This window comes from Lepidochelys kempii, chromosome 4 (assembly GCF_965140265.1).
Source record: "Lepidochelys kempii isolate rLepKem1 chromosome 4, rLepKem1.hap2, whole genome shotgun sequence".
In the NCBI taxonomy this organism is placed as follows: Eukaryota; Metazoa; Chordata; order Testudines; family Cheloniidae; genus Lepidochelys; species Lepidochelys kempii.
Genome location: NC_133259.1, coordinates 116467900 through 116489009, shown reverse-complemented (window position 1 = coordinate 116489009; position 21110 = coordinate 116467900). Strand labels below are relative to the sequence as shown.

The window sequence follows — 21110 nt, the reverse complement described above, 5'->3', positions numbered from 1 at the left end:
CTTGTTGCTCACACTTCTAAACTTAATCCAGAGACACTCAGGTTTTTCTGCAGTTTCGTACCGGAGCTCTGAGCAGTCATACTGCTCCCTTACATACAGTGCTACTCCCCCACCTTTTCTGCCCTGCCTGTCCTTCCTGAACAGTTTATAACCATCCATGACAGTACTCCAGTCATGTGAGTTATCCCACCAAGTCTCTGTTATTCCAATCACGTCATAATTCCTTGACGTCACCAGGACCTCCAGTGCTCCCTGCTTGTTTCCAAGGCTTCGTGCATTCGTATATAAGCACTTGAGATAACCTGCTGATCGCCCCTCATTCTCAGTATGAGGCAGGAGCCCTCCCCTCACAGACATTCCTGCCTGTGCTTCTTCCCGGTATCCCGCTTTCCCACTTACCTCAGGGCTTTGGTCTCCTTCCCCCGGTGAACCTAGTTTAAAGCCCTCCTCACTAGGTTAGCCAGCCTGCTTGCAAAGATGCTCTTCCCTCTCTTCGTAAGGTGGAGCCCGTCTCTGCCTAGCACTCCTCCTTCATGGAACACATCCCATGGTCAAAGAATCCAAAGCCTTCTCTCCGACACCACCTGCGTAGCCATTCGTTGACTTCCACGATTCGACGGTCCCTACCCAGGCATTTTCCTTCCACGGGGAGGATGGACGAGAACACCACTTGCGCCTCAAACTCCTTTATCCTTCTTCCCAGAGCCATGTAGTCTGCAGTGATCCGCTCAAGGTCATTCTTGGCAGTATCATTGGTGCCCACGTGGAGAAGCAGGAAGGGGTAGCGATCCGAGGGCTTGATGAGTCTCGGCAGTCTCTCAGTCACATCGCGAATCTTAGCCCCTGGTAAGCAGCAGACTTCTCGGTTTTCCCGGTCAGGGCGGCAGATAGATGACTCAGTCCCCTGGAGTAGAGAGTCCCCGACCACCACCACCCGCCTCCTTCTCTTGGGAGTGGTGGTCGTGGAACCCCCCATCTCAGGACAGTGCATCTCATGCCTTCCAACCAGCGGAGTCTCCTTCTGCTTTCTCCCCCCAGACATATCATCTGGTCCACTCTCCGCAATGGTACCTGTGGAGAGAACATGAAAGCGGTTAGTTACCTGTGTCCGCGTTGCTGGAACCCGGACATTCCCCCTTCTTCTTCTGGAGGTCACATGTTGCCAAGCTTCTTCACTGGCCTCTTGGCTCCGCTGTGCAACCTGCTCTAAATCTTTAGAGCTTTGTGCCCGTAGAAGCATATCCTGACTTTTGTCCAGAAAATCCTCCGTTTCTCGTATGCAACGCAGGGTCGTTATCTGTTGCTCCAGACCTTCAATCTTCTCTTCCAATATGGAGACCAGCTTGCACTTTGTACACACAAAGTCACTTCTGTCCTGTGGAAGAAAGACAAACATGGCACATCCAGTGCAGGTCACAACAGCTGAACCCCCCCCTTCCATATCCCCTTCACTCCAGGCGAACTCCCAGGCAAACTCCTGCTGTGTGCTGCTCTGCTGTCCCCCGCTGCTCAGCTGGTTCGCTGCCGCTCAGCTGGTTCGGGAAGCTCTGGCTATTTTTAAACAGCCAGGCTTCCCTGAAACAAACAGACAGCCCCAGTGTCCGCCCCCTGCAGGCTACGAGCCAATCAGGCACTCGCTCAGGCTCTCACACTACCCTCCCAGCAAACACACACTCGGATACTTACTCAGTAAACATGCACTGGGATACTCACCAATCCCAGGCAAACTCCTGCTGTGTGCTGCTCTGCTGTCTCCCGCTGCTCAGCTGGTTGGCCGCCGCTCAGCTGGTTCGGGAAGCTCTGGCTATTTTTAAACAGCCAGGCTTCCCTGAAACAAACAAACAGACAGCCCCAGTGCCCGCCCCCTGCAGGCTACCAGCCAATCAGGCACTCGCTCAGGCTCTCACACTGCCCTCCCAGCATACACACACTCGGATACTTACTTAGCAAACACGCACTTGGATACTCACCAATCCCAGGCAAACTCCTGCTGTGTGCTGCTCTGCTGTCCCCCGCTGCTCAGCTGGTTCGCCGCCACTAAAAATATTAGATTTTTTTCATTGAATACACATGATGTAATTATAGGGGAGATTTTCAAAGGCACAAAGGACTGTTAGGTACTGAACTCTGGTTGAAAATCCATGGGACTTGGGCACCTAACTCCAACTTGTGCCTTTGAAAATCTTCCCCTACACATCCCTCTATATCTTTACATAATATATAATTCCACATGGAACAATATGTTGAAGAAACACTAAGGTTGCAGTTAAGGACTTTTAAGTCAGGAAATTCCCAAGTTCAATATTTCACATGGAACCTGAGCTCTGCTCCATTGTACTTCAGTGTATGCCACACAAAGAGTCTGTACAAATTACTTATATACAGCACTAGTGTCTCGTTCACTATGTACTTTAGATGATGCGTCTTACAAGGATGTAGGGAAAAAAACTTGTCATGTATTATATAGTTTAAGAAATAGTATGTGATCATGTAACTAATGATGATTGTATTTAAAATAGTCTTGATACAGTAAATTAGTGTTATCAACATAGCAGTGATATTGCATTCAAAATGAGGATCCGTCTGACTGAATGACAATGTGTATTGTTGACAAAACTGCTGCCTCTATAGGGTTTGATCCTCCAAACGCTACCAGCACAGGCTGTCCCTAGTCATATGAATAAGCCCACTGACATGTGAGTAAGGAGTTGCAAAATCAGGCCCAAGATAAAATGGTGGAAGCAGCATTATGTTACACACACTGATCTATACTGTTTCCTCCTCTCCTACATTAAGAAACATATGTAAAGGCAAAGAAATTTGGATTTCAACTCATGGAGTTTCCTTCAGATTTTTCTTAGAAGGAAGCAATATGATTTTAGGCTGCCAATTGTTTACAGGCTTTAGGGGAGCAATATCATGGAGCACATCCATCAACCCAATCTTCTCCTTTCCGCACTCAGACATTTTTCTGTGAAAATAGGTACTAGTTTTAAATCTGTAGCAAGAAGCCAGTGGGATTGGAGGGACGCTAGAAGAAGTTCAAGGCAGAAGTTCTGCAGTGAAGCAAAATTTAGGAGCTAATGCTCTTTGTTTATTCTAATAAAGTCCTTGGGCAGTGTTAGAAGAAAATAACTGTCTCTGTCTGTCTTTATCATTTTCACATAACAGTTCCCTTACAAGCTGCAGAGCTTGACAGATGGGAGATTATTCCACAGACCTACTGGTCTCCCTTGTACATGCTGTTTTCCCTACTTGTTCCTGCACATGGTCCTCTCCACTGTGTCAGGCAGTGAGATGAGTAGGCTGGAAACAAAAGAAAGCAGTGGGAAAATATTGAGTTTAAACCTACAGAGGCACAAAGATAGGAAATCAAACTTCTGTAAAATATTTGTTTCACACAAGTTACAGCAAATCCATATAACTGCATCAGATAAAGTCATAGCTAATGATAGCACTGCCTCTACCATCAAGACCATATTTAAATCTAGGTTCTGTTAAATGAAAATTCAAATGACACACGATTACTGATGATTGTGTTCATCAGCTTGTGCAATGGTTTGCAATTGGACAATTAGCTTTAGCATTTTGATATACCGGTAACTAACGTTGAGAAGGGACAATTGCATTTGGAGTATGAAATCCATTTTTTCATAACTGAAGGTAGACAGTTAGACAGTTATCAAAGTTATTTAGTAATTGCTAGAGAATTATAACTTATTTTTTAAGCAGCTTTCAGCAGAACTCTAGTTCCAGATCCCAGTCAAATGAGACTTCTCTTGCTATATAAAATTAAAGCAGCTTTGCACTCTCTTGATCCTGGGCTACTGTATGCTATACTGGTCTCCCAGTGTGAATTAGTGAAGACCAAAGGCTGCTTTACCTTACACTGATGCTAATGACTCCAGCAAACTGTTATAGCAGGCAGAGATGCCCAGGGTGATGGGATACCCTAGCTACTCCCCTTTTCCCTAGCACGTCTCTTATGTCTGCTGCACACAGGGGTGTTATAGAGGTCATAAAACCACCCAAAGATGCTCCCTACACTGAGGCGATCTTCCTGGGGCTAGCTACTCTGCTTAAAGGAGTTGCTTACAGCAGGGCTACTAAATTCCATTTTCTCTCACATAAAGAAAGAAAATACCTTTTAAAAAAGATAGTGAACCTTGACTTTAATACCTAAATTAATATTTGAATATAAATAACCTCATGATTTATAGTATTCAAGGTATTTACTGTAGTAAATATAGGAAAACAACAGGGAATACTGCAGATGATGAGAGAACCCTATCTATTTCCCTTAAATAAGGGCCGCTATTGTATATGGCCATTATGACTATGTAATGAAATAGAGAGCACACCAGTTCTGATCTAACTCCTGTTGAAATCATTGGCAGAACTCAACCAGAACTGTAGAGCTTTTAAGCTGAGAAACACAGAGAAAACTCATCACTGCCATAAATGAAAGAGCATTTTAGTGGCTTTTTTCTTTCCTGGTTTTAATAACAACTTTACATCATAATTAGGAGGATGAAATTCCTGTCATTCACAATACATGGTTTGGACAGATTAAAGGGAAGAGGTGTGAGAGATGATAATTGCTTTGTGCTCATCAGACTTCTATTGAAAACTTGACAGGATAATTACAAAATATCTACCTTACTGAATGTCTCCGCACATTTTCAGAGAGCTGTTTAAAGGTGTTCGTTTACTCTCAGGCTGAAAAGTTTTTTCTTTCTTTCTTTTGATGTAGTTAATTATCATTTAGATTTGTTGTATGTGCTTAAATACAGAGAGTCTATTCTCGTGTGCAAGCATGGCTGCGTTTCATGCACCACCCTCAAAGAAAGTTGCCCATCATTTTCTGAGTTAACCCACATATAATCACCTCTCTTATTTTTCAGCATAACATTATTTTGATTCTCTGAAGCTGTAACTTAGATACTTTGAATTTTAGTGAGAAGTAAATTCTTGGTGGACTACAAAAAGTAATCACGCACAGATGCATTTTATGTATTTTGCTTTAAGGGTGTGGTGGGGGAGAAAGCCACTTTACTTATCTAAATACTAAGTAAACTCTTTTCCTCAGTTACTTGCAGACATTTCACCTCAGATTGTGAACTTAACATGCAGAAAAAGCATGGTTAAGTGGTTAGCAAAGGGGGCTGGGAGTCAAGAGTCCCAATGTCTCTTTCTGACCCTGATGGGTGCTTGGGCTATTAGTTCTCCTTGTACTGATTAACATTTATGTCACTCAATCACTATAACAACTTGTGGTTGGCACATTGCTGACTCTCTATGTTTGCAAAAATCTCCACAGTATTCTAACCGGCTTTAACTGGTACTTTGCAATATATGTTTCCTAAATATCAGCAGTTTAGGAACACTTGCTTAATGCAATATTCTACCTGATGACATCTTGTGATATAAGGTCATTGCTATCTTGTGACAACTTATGATCTAGGGTCACTTACTGGTTAGTTGCTCCTGTCAAGTCTCTAGGCCTTAGGCCTCAGTTTAGCTAAGCTATTGTCTTATAGACCTGAGGCCTATGTTAGAATATTAATTAATACTTATATTTCATGTTGATATCTGAAATATACCTGATATCTTTTATTGTTAGCTACAGGTCTTCAGTTTTTGCATCTGTGAAATAGGGATGATAATTCTCCTTTTGAAAAATAATGTTGAGCTCTTCAGATTAAAGGACTGAGTGCATTATTGTTGTTGTTGTATACTGTAGTGTATACTATATTTCACTAATTTTAACTCTTCATTTTAGGTCAGAATTTTTCAGAGAGGCCATTTTCATAGGTGTTGAGTACCTACCTCCTTTAGGCTCCTTTGAAAATCTCAACCATAATTAATGTTTTATTATATTGTACAGCACCCCAGATGCCTTGGCAGAGGATGCAGAGGGCTTTTTTCTTAAGAAAAAAAATCATTAATAATAAATACATCCCCCAGAGTAATCAGGGTTGCAGCTGGTCAGTAATGGGATGGAAGCCCTTCCAGGACAAATAAGGTGCAAGAATAGCGATGGGGATTCACTAACTGTGCCACTACTGAACCAGCTGATCCCGTCACATCATGCGGGATCTCTGCTTCTAGAAATATAAAATAAAGTTCTTCACTAGAGCTGGGCAATGTTTTTTGGATAAACCTCTTTTTGGCCAAAATGCAGATTTGGGTCAACCAAAACATTTTGCCAAAGTTTGTCAAGTTTACAAGATTGTTTCAGTCAAAAAAAAATTTGTTTTGTCATTTTTGAAATGAAACATTTCCATTTTTTATTTGAAATAACTTAGTTTTGAAACTTGCTGCAATTTAAAAAAAAGCTAACATTGGCCAAATGAAATGAAACATTTTGTTTCATTTGATTTGACCCAAAACATTTTTATTTATTTTTTTACTTTTCGGTTTGCCAAAAAATTAAAAATCATTTTGGGTTGACCCAAAACAGTTCAGTTTTAGTTTTTGGCTTGGCCAGTGAACTGAAAAGTCAGTTATTTACACAATTCTGTTCTTGACTCTCTTGTGGATATGAACAATCCCTTGTCGTGTTTTGCAGCATCGTGACTAATTTCCATTGAATACATACCTTCCCTCACCAGTTTTAAATGGAAAATTTGTTTCATTTTCTGTCCTCAACTTTTTCATAGGGCTGTACAAACACAGAACAAAAAGATCGTCTTTTCCCCAAAAGCTGCTGTCTTTAAACACAGGGGTGGTTGTACTTCATTGGTGGATGAAATGATTCTTATGTGTATAGTTTTGTAAAGCAGTCTGGAATCCTGCTGAATGAAAGGTAACACACATGCTTAATCACATTATAAGCTCTTTAGGACAGGGACTGTCTTTTTTGTTGTTTGTTTGTACAGCAGCTAGAACAATGGGGTCCTGGTCCATGACTGGGGCTCCTAAGCTCTAGTGTAATACAAATAATAAATGATAATTCTAAGCTATCATTGTTACTCAATTCTAAACTGACATCATCTGTAGTCAATTTAACTGAGCCAACATGTTTGCTTCCTCCAACACTGTCAGAGCCCATGTTCTAAAATATGAATCTTTTAGAATGTGAATCTTGTATTCTTATGATGAAGAAATTAGCAGCCATAACATTCATTTTATATGGAATGGATTTGTATCCTGAACCATATTATTTCAAAAGAGAAGCACATAATAAAGAATTGTATAAAGAAACATTTTTATGATATTCTAATTTCTTTTTCTCTCTTTTTTTTTTTTAAACCAGTTTTTGAAGAACCGGAAGACCCCAGTAACAGATCGTTTTTTTCAGAAATTATCTCTTCAGTGTCGGATGTTAAATTCAGTCACAGTGGCCGATATATGCTAACAAGGGATTACCTCACTGTCAAAGTCTGGGATCTGAACATGGAAACAAAGCCTATAGAAACATATCAGGTAGATGTTTGCTATGTCTTAAAGTGCAATGCTGCAAAAACATCTCCATATTCCAAACACATTCATAGGGCACTGTAGATCCGCAGTGCTTGTTCTGAGATCACTGTTATACAAGAGTCACTTTAAAATAAATAGTAGATATGATTCACTTGAGCACGGGTGAGAGAGCATTACCTCTTCTGGAGTCAATGGAGCTATACCAAAGTTGAATTTGGCCCTTAAAACAACTGCTGTCTATATCAAGGGGAATCATCTCTTCAGTTCTGCATCAATATATTCATTATGCAACTCCACAATTTAATGGTTGTAATAAAGATGTAGGTTCGAGTTTTCAAGAGTGCTCAGCATTGGCCTAACTCTGGTCCCATTGAAATCAATGAGAGCTGCACCATTAAGTTAGGGGGAGCAAAATTAGGCCAGTGCTGAGTGCTTTTGAAAATCCCACATGTAGATTTCTTCCTAGAGTTCTGAACTGGCCTAATCACAAAAGAAACCCTTGTTAAATCAAAATATTGTCATCACTGTGGGAGTTTGGCTAATGCCAGTCAAACTCACACAAGGTGACAAATTCAGTGTTGGAGCATGCAATTCTGCTGACTTCAGCCAATAGTGAATTTGGGCCTTGGAGTCTGTGCCATCTGGTAAGAACAATCTGAGTTTAAAATATTCTAAGATCACTCAAAGTGGGACAAGTGTGCCCTCAGAACGTCCTTGTTGCAAAAATACAATGGGAAAAAGCTGTTGAAAACTATGTTCTGCATAAGTATATGTAAAATGACAATCTTTAAAAGTACAGTTGGGCTGGTCAGTAATGCCTAGCTATAGACAGCCCTGCAGGAGATCAGGAGTTGAAAATGAATATTCTGCTGTATATATCTCACATTTTAGGTCCGTGGAGGTAAAGCTCGGTGTTCCCTGCCGTGGGAATAGGGTTGTGGGGTTTAGGTTGTTGTTTTTTTTAATTATTTTCCCTGAACTCCTGGTAACATTTACTAAGAACTCAGGAGTCTGGTTTATCAGGCCAAATCCCACCATAACAGTATTTAGGGTCTTCTTTTTCTTTTCTCTTTAACTGTACAAGCAGCCAATACAGACTCAGGTTTCAGGGACACATCCCATTAGTTTCAGTAGGAGCTGTGTAGCTAAATCCCATATTAGCCTTTGAAAATGTCAATTTACATTCTTGTAAAGCCACAAACTGACTTTCTTCAGTAACTTAACTGCCCTGATAGTGATAAATGTGTTAGAGATTTTGGTTCTTATTCAAAACATGATGAGAAGTGAGGGAAATAAAACAGTATTTGGTATGTTACATCCATGTCTAAGATTTTGGGACCTCTGGTAATGTGTTATTTTGCATATATGTTAATGTGGTAAGCAGCCTTGTCCCTAGAGGGAAAGAGATACTCAGGCCAACCTGTTTGTCTTGAGTCTGACATCTGCTTTTATTTCCTCATGTACGAATCTTTGAAATAAGCCGGCCACCTTTAAATCAACCTGACACCTAGCAGTGGGGCCAATTAAAAAGTTATATTTCTCCATGCAGAGATGTGGGAAATGAGTAAAATGTAAATTTTTCACTACTGACTGCAATAATCAGAAGCTTATAAAAAGATGGAAAGTCTAAAACTAGGTCTTGCTGCCTTCCATGAAACTATAGATTCTCTTTGCTTTTCAAACACTTACCCACTGTAGAGAGGATAGTGATGCCATTGATATAAATAAATCCTTTGCAGATGACAAAACAAGGAAGATCACGAGTGATTTATGAGAGGATGCCTCATAGGACAGTATAACATCAGTGATTAGGATTCAACAAATTCAGGCTATTTTCTGCAGCCTTTTGTCCTCTTCTCCTTGGAAAAGATGGTTCTGGGTTTTATAGAAAAGAGAAAATGTTCAAAAATTATACTTTTTAAAATATATTTTTCTCATGCAAATATTATGTCCACCAGGCCATAGACACACGAATGTCTGGATAGCAAATGCAAATTAATAAAGAAATATTATTATGCACCTTGACATGTATTCAGAAGGCAGCAATTAAGGCCCAGATTTTCAGAACTGTGCATTTTTTAATATATTGATATTTGCACATGTAATTGCTACAACTGCACATGTAAGCACAATAACTGTGGGTGCAAATTGGACATGTATTTGCTCATACACAGTTCTGAAAATCTGGGCTTGGTGGACTGTATCTACAGGTTATGCCTTTCCAGCTGCAAACAAACAAATAAAGAAAAGCCTCCATACAAAAAAGGGAAGTGAAACATAAGATGATAAACAAAATAAATAAGAATATTTGAGCTACATCATTTCATCTAATGCCTCATAACCCATGTAGCAATTATTTACTGTAGGGTAAAAAGAGTTCTCATCTATAACATTAATATTGCTTTAAAATGTGGTGGATCATCATGTACTCAGGATATAAGATACTTGTTAAGAGGCTCGCTTTGTCATCTACTGCTGGGGTTCTCAACCTTTTCCTTTCTGAAGCCTCCCCCCCGCCCCCCCAACGTGCTATAAAAATTCCACAGCCCACCTGTGCTGCAATAACCGGTTTTCTCATGTAAAAGCCAGGGCGGCTTTAGGGGGTAGCAAGCAGGGAAGATGCCTGGGGCCCCCTGCCACAGGGGCCCCCATGAAACTACATTGCCCAGGCTTCAGCTTCAACCCTTGGTGGTAGGACTCAGGAACCTGGGCTTCAGCCCCATGCAGTGGGACTTCGGCTTTCTGCCCCGGGCCACAGCAAGTCTAATGCTGGCCCAACTTGGAGGCTCCCCTGGGGGCCTCGAACCCCTGATTGAGAACTACTGAAAAACTGTATCAGTCTCCCCATGTTGCTACTATTTTGTGTCTAAATTTTCTTCTGTTTTACACTAGGTAGTGCTATGGACAACCATTGTAAAAATGTGTTCTTCATAACAAGAACTTATGTACATTAAGTAACTGAAGGTCGGGGCAATTTTTATCCTCACATCCCATCGATAATATTCATTACTCAGTCCCAATATTCTATTGTATTTTGAACTAATCTTTGTAATGTATCTCAGACTAGGACTACTTACTTTCACAAATGCCAAGTTCTCATAAGGCACAACTATAAAGACATGCAGACTTCCAATACATCCTGTGCAGGACTCTGAACTGCATTATCTTGAGCCTATTGCCGCTAAATAAAGTTAGAGAAAAATGATATCCCTCTGATGTGCTCTGAACTGCACCCTATTTCTCTTCTCCGTTTCCCCTTTAATTGCTAGAAGGAATCCACATAACATGATTCCATGTCATGCTCAGCATCCAGCCGCCTGCCCCCTCAAGGGGGTGGCCAACAAAAAGCCTCAGGTGTCTGGAATCAAATGGCACTTGCACTAGCAGCAAGGGGGAAGCCCTCACTGCTTCCCATAGTCAGCCCAGTTAACTAATATTAAAACTCTCTCACATTGACTTTGCTCTGTTGTGGCAGCTTACCACGTCCTGCCCTCGCTGTGTTCCCCCACCACATTCTCCTTTTTACAGAACCATCCTTCTGCCTTTCTTTTGCTGCCTGTGCCCTTTTCCACCTTCCCTTCCTCTCTGTTGCTCTGATGCGTTCACCATTTTATCTGCCTTCCTCCTCCTCCTTATGTCACTCATATATGACTTGCTCTCAGAGAACTGTTAAGCATATTCCTAACTGAAACAACATGATATATTATTGCAACCCTTGGCCTTTTTAATCCACTGTGCCTGGTCCTCCCTTGTTGTAGTCATCATTGTACATTACTGGATGTCTAAATTTAGACTGCTGTGAAGTGCCATGTGCACATATGGAATGTATATATTTTGAAAGCTAGATGAGATTGCTTCCATGAAGGGTCACGATAGGAGATTTTCCATAGGGGTCAAGAAGAGACAAGTTTTATAACTGCTCCACTGACAGAATTTAGTTTCTTGGACATCTTCTAAACAAGATCTCTATGTAATTCTCTAAGGCCTCATCACCTTGAGGTCAGAATAATACAGAACTCTGTTATCAATAACCAAACATGACCATGTTTGTGGTTAGTATCAGTGTGATCTCAAAGTGGGCAAGGCCAAATGACAATAATTCAGAGTAATGTGCCTTTTGTCATGACAATCCTTGCCTGAAATAATTTGTTCCATCAAAATAGCTCCCCAGTGTTTCCCCAGAGTGTAGAATGTCTGGATAATTCTGTCAAGGGCTTACATAACTGAGGAACATGGTTCCAGAAAGGAAAATTCTGGTGGCAATTCATTAAGAACAGTTTTTATGGAAATTGGAACATTTTTCATAGATGGCGAGATAGCACATATGAGCAATACTTGGACAATAAAATCCAGTTTTATCATCAAACCATGATAGTGTGGACTTTACTTCCAGAATTCATTAAGCAGTGGATGAATTTTATCATAATTATTAATAATAATTATTATTATTAATAATAATAATAATAATGAAAAACCTAAGTGTACAAACTAAACTACTTTTATTGCTTGTGGTATTAGACTTTTATAAAAAAAAATGTGTTTTCGTGCAATGCCACTGACCACAGATTATCCCATTGAAACCATGTTTCTAAATGGTCAGTCACATCAATCCATTGCAGCGAGGGTAGGAGAGAGAGGGCAAAACTGTAGCCCTGAGCCACTATGGAAGTGATGTGGAGCTTCCAACAGTTCCCAGAGAAAGCCACTCCTGTGCCAGTCTTAGAGGTAGAAATGTGTGCTCCCTTCACAGCCGCTCTGCTGACTGGTGCAGGAAGGGATGAAATCAACATCTGGAATCATCCACACAACTGCTGTGCCACCTTTGCAGAGGCCAACACAGCAGTGATCTTGGTAATGTTGGTGCACGGTTGCCTCTAGTCATTGTTTAATTTACTGATGCAATGGAAGCTGATTTGATAACCTCATCTTTATGATGGTTCAACATTCCATGAGTGGGAGGTTTCAATGGAAAAACAGGGCAGGTGTTCAAATTTTTAACCGTGAAGATTCTCACAGTTATCCTGGAGGGTATCAGTGTGAGCAAGAGTGAAAAGAAAGGTCAGAATGATGAGCCGACAAATGAGCACTGGCATTTGTGAAAGCCTGTGGACAGAGCATCAACACCTTGATAACGAGGAGTTAGGAGCTTCTGAAATTCAGAAGGAAGAATGAAAATGGAGGAAACACAAAGCACTGCATAGCTGATTAAAAGTTGCAGAGCTGAACACACTTTTCCAAGGGAGCATTAGTCACAGAGGTCATGTGGCACATGGAACAGATAGCAGAAAAAAGAGCATGAGGAGATGAAAATGGCTAGGCAGGTGGAGATCTGAGACCACTGAATACTATGCATATCATTTTACTGCTGCTTCATCCTTTCATCCTGCCCTGTCCTTTTTTGTCAGTTTCTTCCATGTGTTGATTTTTGTGCTAGGCAATCAGGATACTGATGAAAGGGCCTCACTCCTATAGCATAAATTAACACAATAAACATACATAATCTCAATCCTGTAATACAATTAAAAATATTAACAAATGAGACAATGATCGTCGCCTCGGAGATGAGTGACAATTAGGGAACCCAGCCAATTTCTCCTGAAAAAATCTGGTGCCCATCAATAAGGGAAGATGGAATGTTCTCATTATGAAGGTTACACGAAGCATCCACCATGAACGTGCACCACAAAGTGCAACATTCAGTAAATGCATTTAATTGGGAAACATTCCACCCACATCTCCCACATGTTTATTAGCTATTAAGTAAATAGCGTGTTCAGCTGACAAACTTTAACTGATCATATATAGTATAGGATGCTCACTAATCTGATTCTGAAAATTGATCCATGACCGAAATTTATAGCCCATAAAACATTGAGTTAATTTGCAAGTTTGTTCACTGTACAGTACAGTGCAGCTGTAGCAAACAGTTCTAGTTTTAATAATGCTTGAGTGAACTAGCTAGACAGAGCAGTGAAACTGGTATTAAAGTATCTTGTTGGAGAAGATTCTAGGCCTTCGACCAGTGGAGGATGCTGAAAACGCCACAGTCAAGAGAGCCAAATTTATCTCTGACATAAACAGACATAGTTTCCATGAACTTCAGTGGAAGGGGTACCTTCTTACGCCAGGACTAAATTTGGTCCTTATGCTACATTGCATTGATATAGCACTTCCTCAGAAGTCATCTATACAACATTCATATTGGAGGGAGGTGTTGGATTATTAGGTCTTGTGCATGCAGGAATTCTCTGGCTTCTTATTTCAATGTGGGGGTGAAGAACATCATATAGAAGAAAAAAATTGAATTAATTAAAGGACTGATGCAATGCACATGAGTTATGTCCTCTATGATAAACTCACACTCCATAGAGGTATGCAGCCTAAAACAAGGTCGTCTGTGAATCTTACTTTCAAACCATGCAAGATAAGAACTCATGGTTTGTTTTCAGATCTCAGACATCATCACTGATATGAAGTAGCTATGAGTGGGAGAGAATTCTGGGTACTAGTCTATGTAAATAAGACACCACTATACTATACTTTATTTCTGAATTGCTGTATAATGTAATACCGCAGATTATAGCTTTTATAAATGGAGCAGGGACCTCTCTCTGAACCCTATATTGTAAGTGAAAGTCTATATAGATCTTGGATTATTATTATTTATTAAGTTAGACGATTCATTCTCTCATTAGCACATCTGGAATCAGGCTAGAGTTCAGAAATTCACACTAACAGGAATCAACCATGTTTGAGAAAGGTAATCTACAGTATGCTCAAAAGAGCATGGTCTAGCCAAAGCTTTCCTGCTCCATTAGTTCTATAGCACTCTTTTAATTGAACTACAGAAGAGCACAGATCTCTTGTTTAAGAGATAGAAGTACTCTCTATCTTTGTAAAATCTACCAACCTGTAAGAACAATAGTATAGAACATTTCTAAAATAATGATTTGTAAAAACTGCACTGTCTTTTTCGGTTAAACAGGTCCATGATTACCTTAGGAGCAAGCTGTGTTCCCTTTATGAAAATGACTGCATCTTTGACAAGTTTGAATGTGCATGGAATGGATCAGACAGGTAACCCATCCTTATGTTCATCACTATTTTAATTTCACCAAGGGGCTGCCAAAGGATGGAGTATAACAATAAATCATCTGTGACTTGGGGTTATTGTACATATCAAGTTACATTTCTCCATATCAGTGTCCAGTCTGTTATTACTGTTGCACCTTTTCACCCCCTCAGCCAGAATTTAAGAATCCGCAAAAAGAAAAGGGCGACTTGTGGCACCTTAGAGACTAACAAATTTATTTGAGCATAAGCTTTCATGAGCTACAGCTCACTTCATTGGATGCATTCAGTCTAAATGAATGCATCCGATGAAGCGAGCTGTAGCTCACGGAAGCTTATGCTCAATGCATCCGATGAAGTGAGCTGTAGCTCACAAAAGCTTATATTCAAATAAATTTGTTAATCTCAAAGGTGCCACAAGTCCTCCTTTTCTTTTGCGGATACAGACTAACACGGCTGCTACTCTGAAATTTAAGAATCATTATTCTCTGCACTCAGCCACTGGGAGAAAATCAAATTCCACTCATTTCCACCAAAAGCACCAAAATGGGCTGAAAAAATCAAAAGAAAACTGTTTTCACAAACACCTTCATGGGAGGGGGGGGGGGTTGCTAAGGAAACTCATGCTCGGGCAAGTTAACAAAGTAGCTTCCTTTTAAATCCAATCTAGCAGCTGAAAATAAGGAGGGAGGAAGAGCCAGTGCCATGTGACCAGTCACAGCTTTGCAGACCACTGGTCACCCTTTGTGAAACATTCTTCTAATGTCATGTAATTTTTTTGTGTGGAGGAACTATAGATATGGGACCAAATTCTATTCATTTGTTTCTTAGACTTTAGCTTCATTCTGGTAGAACAGAGCAGGATTTGTCCATAACGTTATAACTTATCTCTATATTATGATATGCCAAGTTAATATAATTAATACCACTGCCTCCTTCATAACAACAAGGATAAGATTACCTTTTCTAAGAACCAACTAGCTGTCAGATACTGCCCTCACTCCTTGCACAGCATTCCCGTTGACATGAATGGAGGGTCCTTGTGAGGACTGTGTAGCGTATGTGACCCATAATATTCACCACCCATATAAGCGAAATCCATCCCCTCATACATCTAAAAATGGGTCCGATTTTCTATCTCATACACACATAGAGATACAAAATAATGCTTTAGAATGTTGTTAGCTACATTCTTTTCTTTGAACTATAGTTGCCTTTGCTCAGTTCCTATTTTACTCCCGGGAGAGAGGCTCTCTCTTTACTAAGGTGCTACAACCTTCCACCATATTCTTCATCCAGAGAAACTATATTCCTCTGTAATCTCTGACCTGGAACTGCCCTACTGAGTTGATGGTTCCTTCTCTAGCTCTAAAGTACCTTTCTTTAGCCCAATAGGTGCGCAGATGTTCCACAATTCCACAGATATACCGACCCACAATTCATAGAATTCCCCAGAGTGTCATGGAAATTAGAAACAGGAAAGACTTACTGGGTCATCCTGTTAATGTAAAAACATTCCCTATAGCATATTCCCAAGTACTTCATCCAGCCTAGTTTTAAGTTACTCAGTCAACTGAAGTTGCAAGACCATTGCCTTTGGGATATTCTATCTGAGCTTAATTTATTTTATCCTGGGAACTGGCTCTGTTTCAGCATTGCGTAAATTCTTCTATTTTATGGACTACCAGCCAGTGACCACATTGGGGTAAAATCGTCCACAGTGTCTTGTGACACCCTGGGAGTAGGCTCTCTTGTGCCAGGGCTAACCAGTCCTAGAGAAGACTGCTGGTGGTGGGCATGACTCAAGATGTTTGAAAATTAGGATTGGCTCAGCTTTGGATAAGCATCCAGAGTTTTGGGTGCTTCTCTGAATCTCTTGAACCTGCAGAGAAGAGATAGAAACATCAGAACAAGAGGGTTTCTCATGAGAGTCCCAGTACTACTTGCTTCCAGTCAGGGGATGGAAAGATCACCTAAATAGCCTTTTGTGGGGAATATTGACACTTATCCCAGCCAGAACCTGGGAGTGCAGAACTGCAAAAAAGTGTGGGTATGGGCAGGAGAGGGGAGTTAATCAGACATTTCAAAACCATCACAAAGCTTCAGGAGTTTCCTAACATCTTCAAAACCATTTCATCCATCCTTAAATGGGAGCTCTAAGACATTATGCTTGTAGGCAGCCATGCATTTGCACTCTCAGGTACTTCCTTCAGTAGATGCTCTCATCCTCAAAGTATCTGGATAGCTACATGTTAATAATACAAGAATTATTCAATATTGGGTTTAAAATGAGAGTAATTGTTTCAGTCTAATCCTCACTTGACAGATCAGAAAGATCAACATAGCATGAAATCAACTGAGCCTCATTAAGTGGGAGCATTCCATTTTTAAAGGCTTAATTTCTCACACTGTTTATATGTGGGAGGATAGTTAATCTTGCACAATTCTGAATCCATCACTAAACAGTGCTTATTAAAATGGATGGGATACCCGGCATGATCTTAAGAAACCAGCGAGCACAACTTTTGGTCAGTCATTTGACAAAAGACAACATTCATTTTATTTTATTTAGTTTAGTTTTTCTTTTCTAAACTTAGAACACTTCCTCTTAACAGTCTGAACGAGAATTAAATACATCACTGCCAATTTTCATCATTAGTGTGACACTTGCATTGACACTCCTGAACAAGGAGATGTGATCTTGCTCATATAAGTGGCAATTATTTTGTTGTTTCAGTGCACAAATATGGATTCTGTACCAGTGTTTTTTAAGGAAGAGGTCCTATCTTTCTAAAATATACACATTAAGATAGATGGTCTGATAAGTTAAAATATATATTTTAAATACAGCTTTTTGCAGAAGGTAAGACAGGCCTATTAGCACTTGGGAATTTTATGGGGAGTCCCATAACGATATTTGTGTTAATAAAAATAATTACAAACATAAGGATGGCATTTTCTTTAAAAATGCTAATCTAGTTTTAGGGTATTCAACAGGTTAAGTGGCACATTAGAAACATATATGGTTGCATTTAAAAATTAAAATCATGATTATATATGAAAGTTGTCATCTTTTTATTTAGTTTTTGTTGCCATTAAGGACTTAATTCAGGATCACAATGAGTCCCATTGTTGAGGCTGTTTACAAAAAAATCAATGTACACAAGCTCTGATTAAAACGTGATTGATGCTCAGTAACTCCAATGAACAGGAACTAATACAATCAGACAAATCCAATCGCATTTGCCGAAGGACACATTAATCATTATATACTTGGGCAAGAACAGCAGTTGCAGGAGGTAAAGAGGGGGTCTTAAAAATAATGCAACCAGCCGAGCACATATTATGTTAGTTGACTGTGTTAGAATAAACACATGCCATGTATAGTGTGTATATATATATGTATGCTTACATGACTTCATGACATGCAAGCTTTACTGTATATAGCTGTTTTATTTAAAGATTTGAGAGTGCAAGTGAATAGAAGAATTAACTAATAACATGTAAAACAGTGTCCCCTTCCCATCGCCAACCTTGGAATGCAAATATGCACACATTGTTATTTCAGGTTTTATCTCAAATGTCCTGGAATTAACAGCAGTTGAACAGGTTATCTGTGAATTACAGTGTTGAATTTCTGTTTCACCTGACCTCCTCCTGTACATTCTAGATGATATTAAGAACTACGTACATTAATACCATTTAAAAAAAATTAAAAAGTAATTGCTTGGAGGGAAGCCTTCAAAGGAGTATTTCCGCTACCATGGTGGTGAGGGCCATACAAGTAGATAAATAAAATCACATACAACTATCAAAAAGTCCTATGTCTTCATCCAGTTAGCTTCTTGAGTCTACTCTAAATCTGCATAAGTGGCAAGTTCCAGTGGACTAAACCACTAATTTACTTATGACAGCTCTAATAAAGATTTGGTTTTGTACACTTGTCTACCCCAGTCTTGTATGATGCAGTGGTGGGTTGATAGCAAAATCCACATTTAAAATGTAGAAGACATCATTCAGCAGATCAAGACAAAAGTTGGCATCTCAAATTTTACTTCTGAGGAGATTGGGAGTCCCTTGTTTCTCATTCCCAGTCCCATCCAGACCAGTTATATGTGTGTCCCATAGCTTCTGAGCCTATTATCCAAGCTTGTCCATCAGCAAAGATGCTAAGATTCCCCACCGATGCACCATCTACTTTATAGTCATGAAACCTTCTGTCTCAAGCCAGTCAGTTCCCGACCACCACCGAACCATGTTGTATGGTTCCCAGGTGAAGACTGGCTGCCCTGAGAAATACGCATAATTGCGTGTATGGGGATTGGGAAACTCAGTGCAGTAGATCTTCTCCCTCCTTTTCCCTAAGAAAACTGCATAATTTGCTCCCAAGCAACAGAAAGTCACTGGCCTTTCCTTTGAAAAGACCAGCTTGCCATGATGGCAGCATCCATACCCTCTTCTTGCTGAGCACCTGAAAAGTCTAGATTGCCATTTCCCATGGTAAAATCTGCAGGAGCAGCCATGGAGGAAGAAAATCTGTAAGAACCCCCTCACCTCCACACTGGCTTGGACCCCAGTAACAGAATCCATTGGCTGAAGGTTGAAGCTAGACAAATTCAGACTGGAAGTACGGCACAGATTTTTAACTGTGAGGGTAATTAAACATTGGTCAATATGTCAATGGTTGTGGTAGAGTCTGACCATTATCAAGACTGGTTGTTTTTCTAAAAAGATGTACTCCAGGAATTATGTGAGAGTTCTATGGAAGATGTTATACAGGAGCTCAGACTATATGATCACAATGGTCCCTTCTGGCCTTGGAATCTACGCATCTCCTTCGCAATCACATACTAGGGTGATGAGGTGGTCTGGCAACAGTGAGCACCAGGGTGGGCACTGCAGAAAAGATAATATAGAACCAAGGTGTATCTTTTGTGCCTGCAGTCCAGAGGAGAGAGAGAGTAATCCAGCCATCCCAGCACTATTCCCCTAACTCTGCCTAGACTTTGCCCTTTCCCCTGGTGCAGATGCTTCCAGGTGGTCCAGATTTGTGTGAGAGGAGAAAAACAGTGCCATGGAGGGGGAATCATCCAACACACCATACACTGCAGGAAATAGGAAAGCCATATCTGGAAAGCACCCTCCATGTGTGAATTTAGGGGCAGGCATGTGAGTGATGGGGATGTGGGCAGTTGTGCCAATGGTTAGAGCATGTATCACAGGAGTCAGAGCCGATGATCAGAACTGGGTTATCTGGAGTGAGGCAATGCAGGAGTAGGGATGGATCCAAGGCAGGCGTGGTGTTGGATCTGATGCTGGATGCAAGCAGCCATGGGTGCCTGCTTTGAACAGCTGCTGAGCAACTGCTGCTGGGCTCAAAGGATGGTCTGCTGACTCTTCCACCCAATCAGGCAGCCCACTACAGGCTGGCTGTGCTTGTTAGGTTGCCTGGCTTCCAGACTGGCTCCGTTGCAGGCCCTGATTTTTGAAAGTAAGGCCTGGTGTCTCAGGATACGTTTAATGGAGTGTTCACAATAATTCTAGGACATGAATGATCTCTACCAGTTCCCAAGACTGCTCACCTCAACCACAGCCTTCCCAGTTCCCCAGGTACTGGAGCCTTCCCCAACTCAGTGAGAGTTGAGGCGTTAATGTACCAAGTATTCCTCCTGTCCATGTTATGTTATGGTAGGGGACAGTGAATTGGCGTGATTTGGGTATGGGTTCTTGGTGCAGGGTGTTCAGAGTTGGATGTGAATGATGAGGTGGCTCTTCAGAGACTTGTGCAGCTGTAAACTGAGGCCAGTGGCTTTACCCATTCTGTAATGGCCAGGCATTGGTTGTCTAGTTGGGTGGCTGGGCAGCTCAATTTAAGGTTCTGGGCAGAGAGCCACACCTTTTCCCCTATGGCCAGATTTGAGGTAACCTGATGGTCTGGGTCTGCATGGTGCTTATAGGCCTGTTTGGCAGACTGCAAGTGTTCCTTGATCTCCCAGTGTATCTGGTGTAGGTGGGAAGGTAAATGCAGGGGGGCCGGTACTGGGGAACTCACATGCAAAGCTGGGTGGAAGCAGGGGTTAAAGGCATAGTTTGCAAAGAATGGGCTATGTTGGATTGAGGCATGGATTGTGTTGTCATATGCAAATTTGGCATAGCACAGAAGGCATAGCACATCCTTGTGGTAGCTCAAAAAGCAGCACAGATTCTGCTCCAAGAGTTGATTTACTCTCTCTGTTGCCCATTAGTCTACGAAGAGGTGAGGGACTCGACACCAAGGAGGCTGAGAAATTCCCACCAGAACTGGGAGATGAACTGGAACTCTGGTCTGATACAATGCCTGATGGTAACTTGTGACAGTGGAAGGCATTTTCAAAGAAGATCTGAGCCATCTTCTAAGCAGTAGGAATAATATGGTGTGGGATGAAGTGTTGGCATCTTTCTTAGGAGGTCAACAACAACCACAATTACCAAGTATCCGGGGGATGTGGCATTTCTACAATGAAGTCCACTGTGATAGTAGACCAAGGCTGAGGAGTCATGTGCAGAGGCCTATATTCATGCCAATTCATAAGCACAGAAACTAGGTCTCTATGTAAGATAAGAGGGGAAGTCTG

At 40.9% G+C, this 21110-nt stretch overlaps 2 protein-coding genes across 8 annotated transcripts in view; one reads left to right on the top strand and one right to left on the bottom strand.

Annotated features, from left to right (window-relative positions):
- PPP2R2C (protein phosphatase 2 regulatory subunit Bgamma) overlaps positions 1-21110 on the top strand; it is a 286843-nt gene that overhangs the window by 256694 nt on the left and 9039 nt on the right. For all 7 annotated transcript variants that reach the window (XM_073342564.1, XM_073342566.1, XM_073342567.1 and 4 more), the window contains 2 exons: positions 7259-7428; positions 14411-14502. In XM_073342564.1, coding sequence (XP_073198665.1) covers positions 7259-7428; positions 14411-14502 — 262 coding nt within the window. The remainder of the gene's footprint in view (positions 1-7258; positions 7429-14410; positions 14503-21110) is intronic.
- Positions 127-7054, bottom strand: LOC140910797 (uncharacterized). Its single transcript, XM_073342646.1, has 3 exons — positions 6992-7054; positions 1714-1872; positions 127-1375 (listed from the first exon to the last, which is right to left on the bottom strand). The coding sequence occupies exons 1-3, from the start codon at positions 7052-7054 to the stop codon at positions 518-520; spliced, it is 1080 nt and encodes a 359-aa protein (XP_073198747.1). The 3' UTR covers positions 127-517.

What these genes read in the sequence shown, in the direction of transcription:
- LOC140910797 (XM_073342646.1), bottom strand. Translation starts at nt 7,054, where the DNA reads ATGGGCTCTGACAGTGTTGGAGGAAGCAAACATGTTGGCTCAGTTAAA. An exon ending in TTAAATTGACTACAGATGAT is followed by an intron (nt 1,873 to 6,991) that starts GTCAGTTTAGAA and finishes ATTGGCTGGTAG; the next exon opens with CCTGCAGGGGGCGGGCACTG. An exon ending in CAGGAGTTTGCCTGGGATTG is followed by an intron (nt 1,376 to 1,713) that starts GTGAGTATCCCA and finishes TTTCTTCCACAG; the next exon opens with GACAGAAGTGACTTTGTGTG.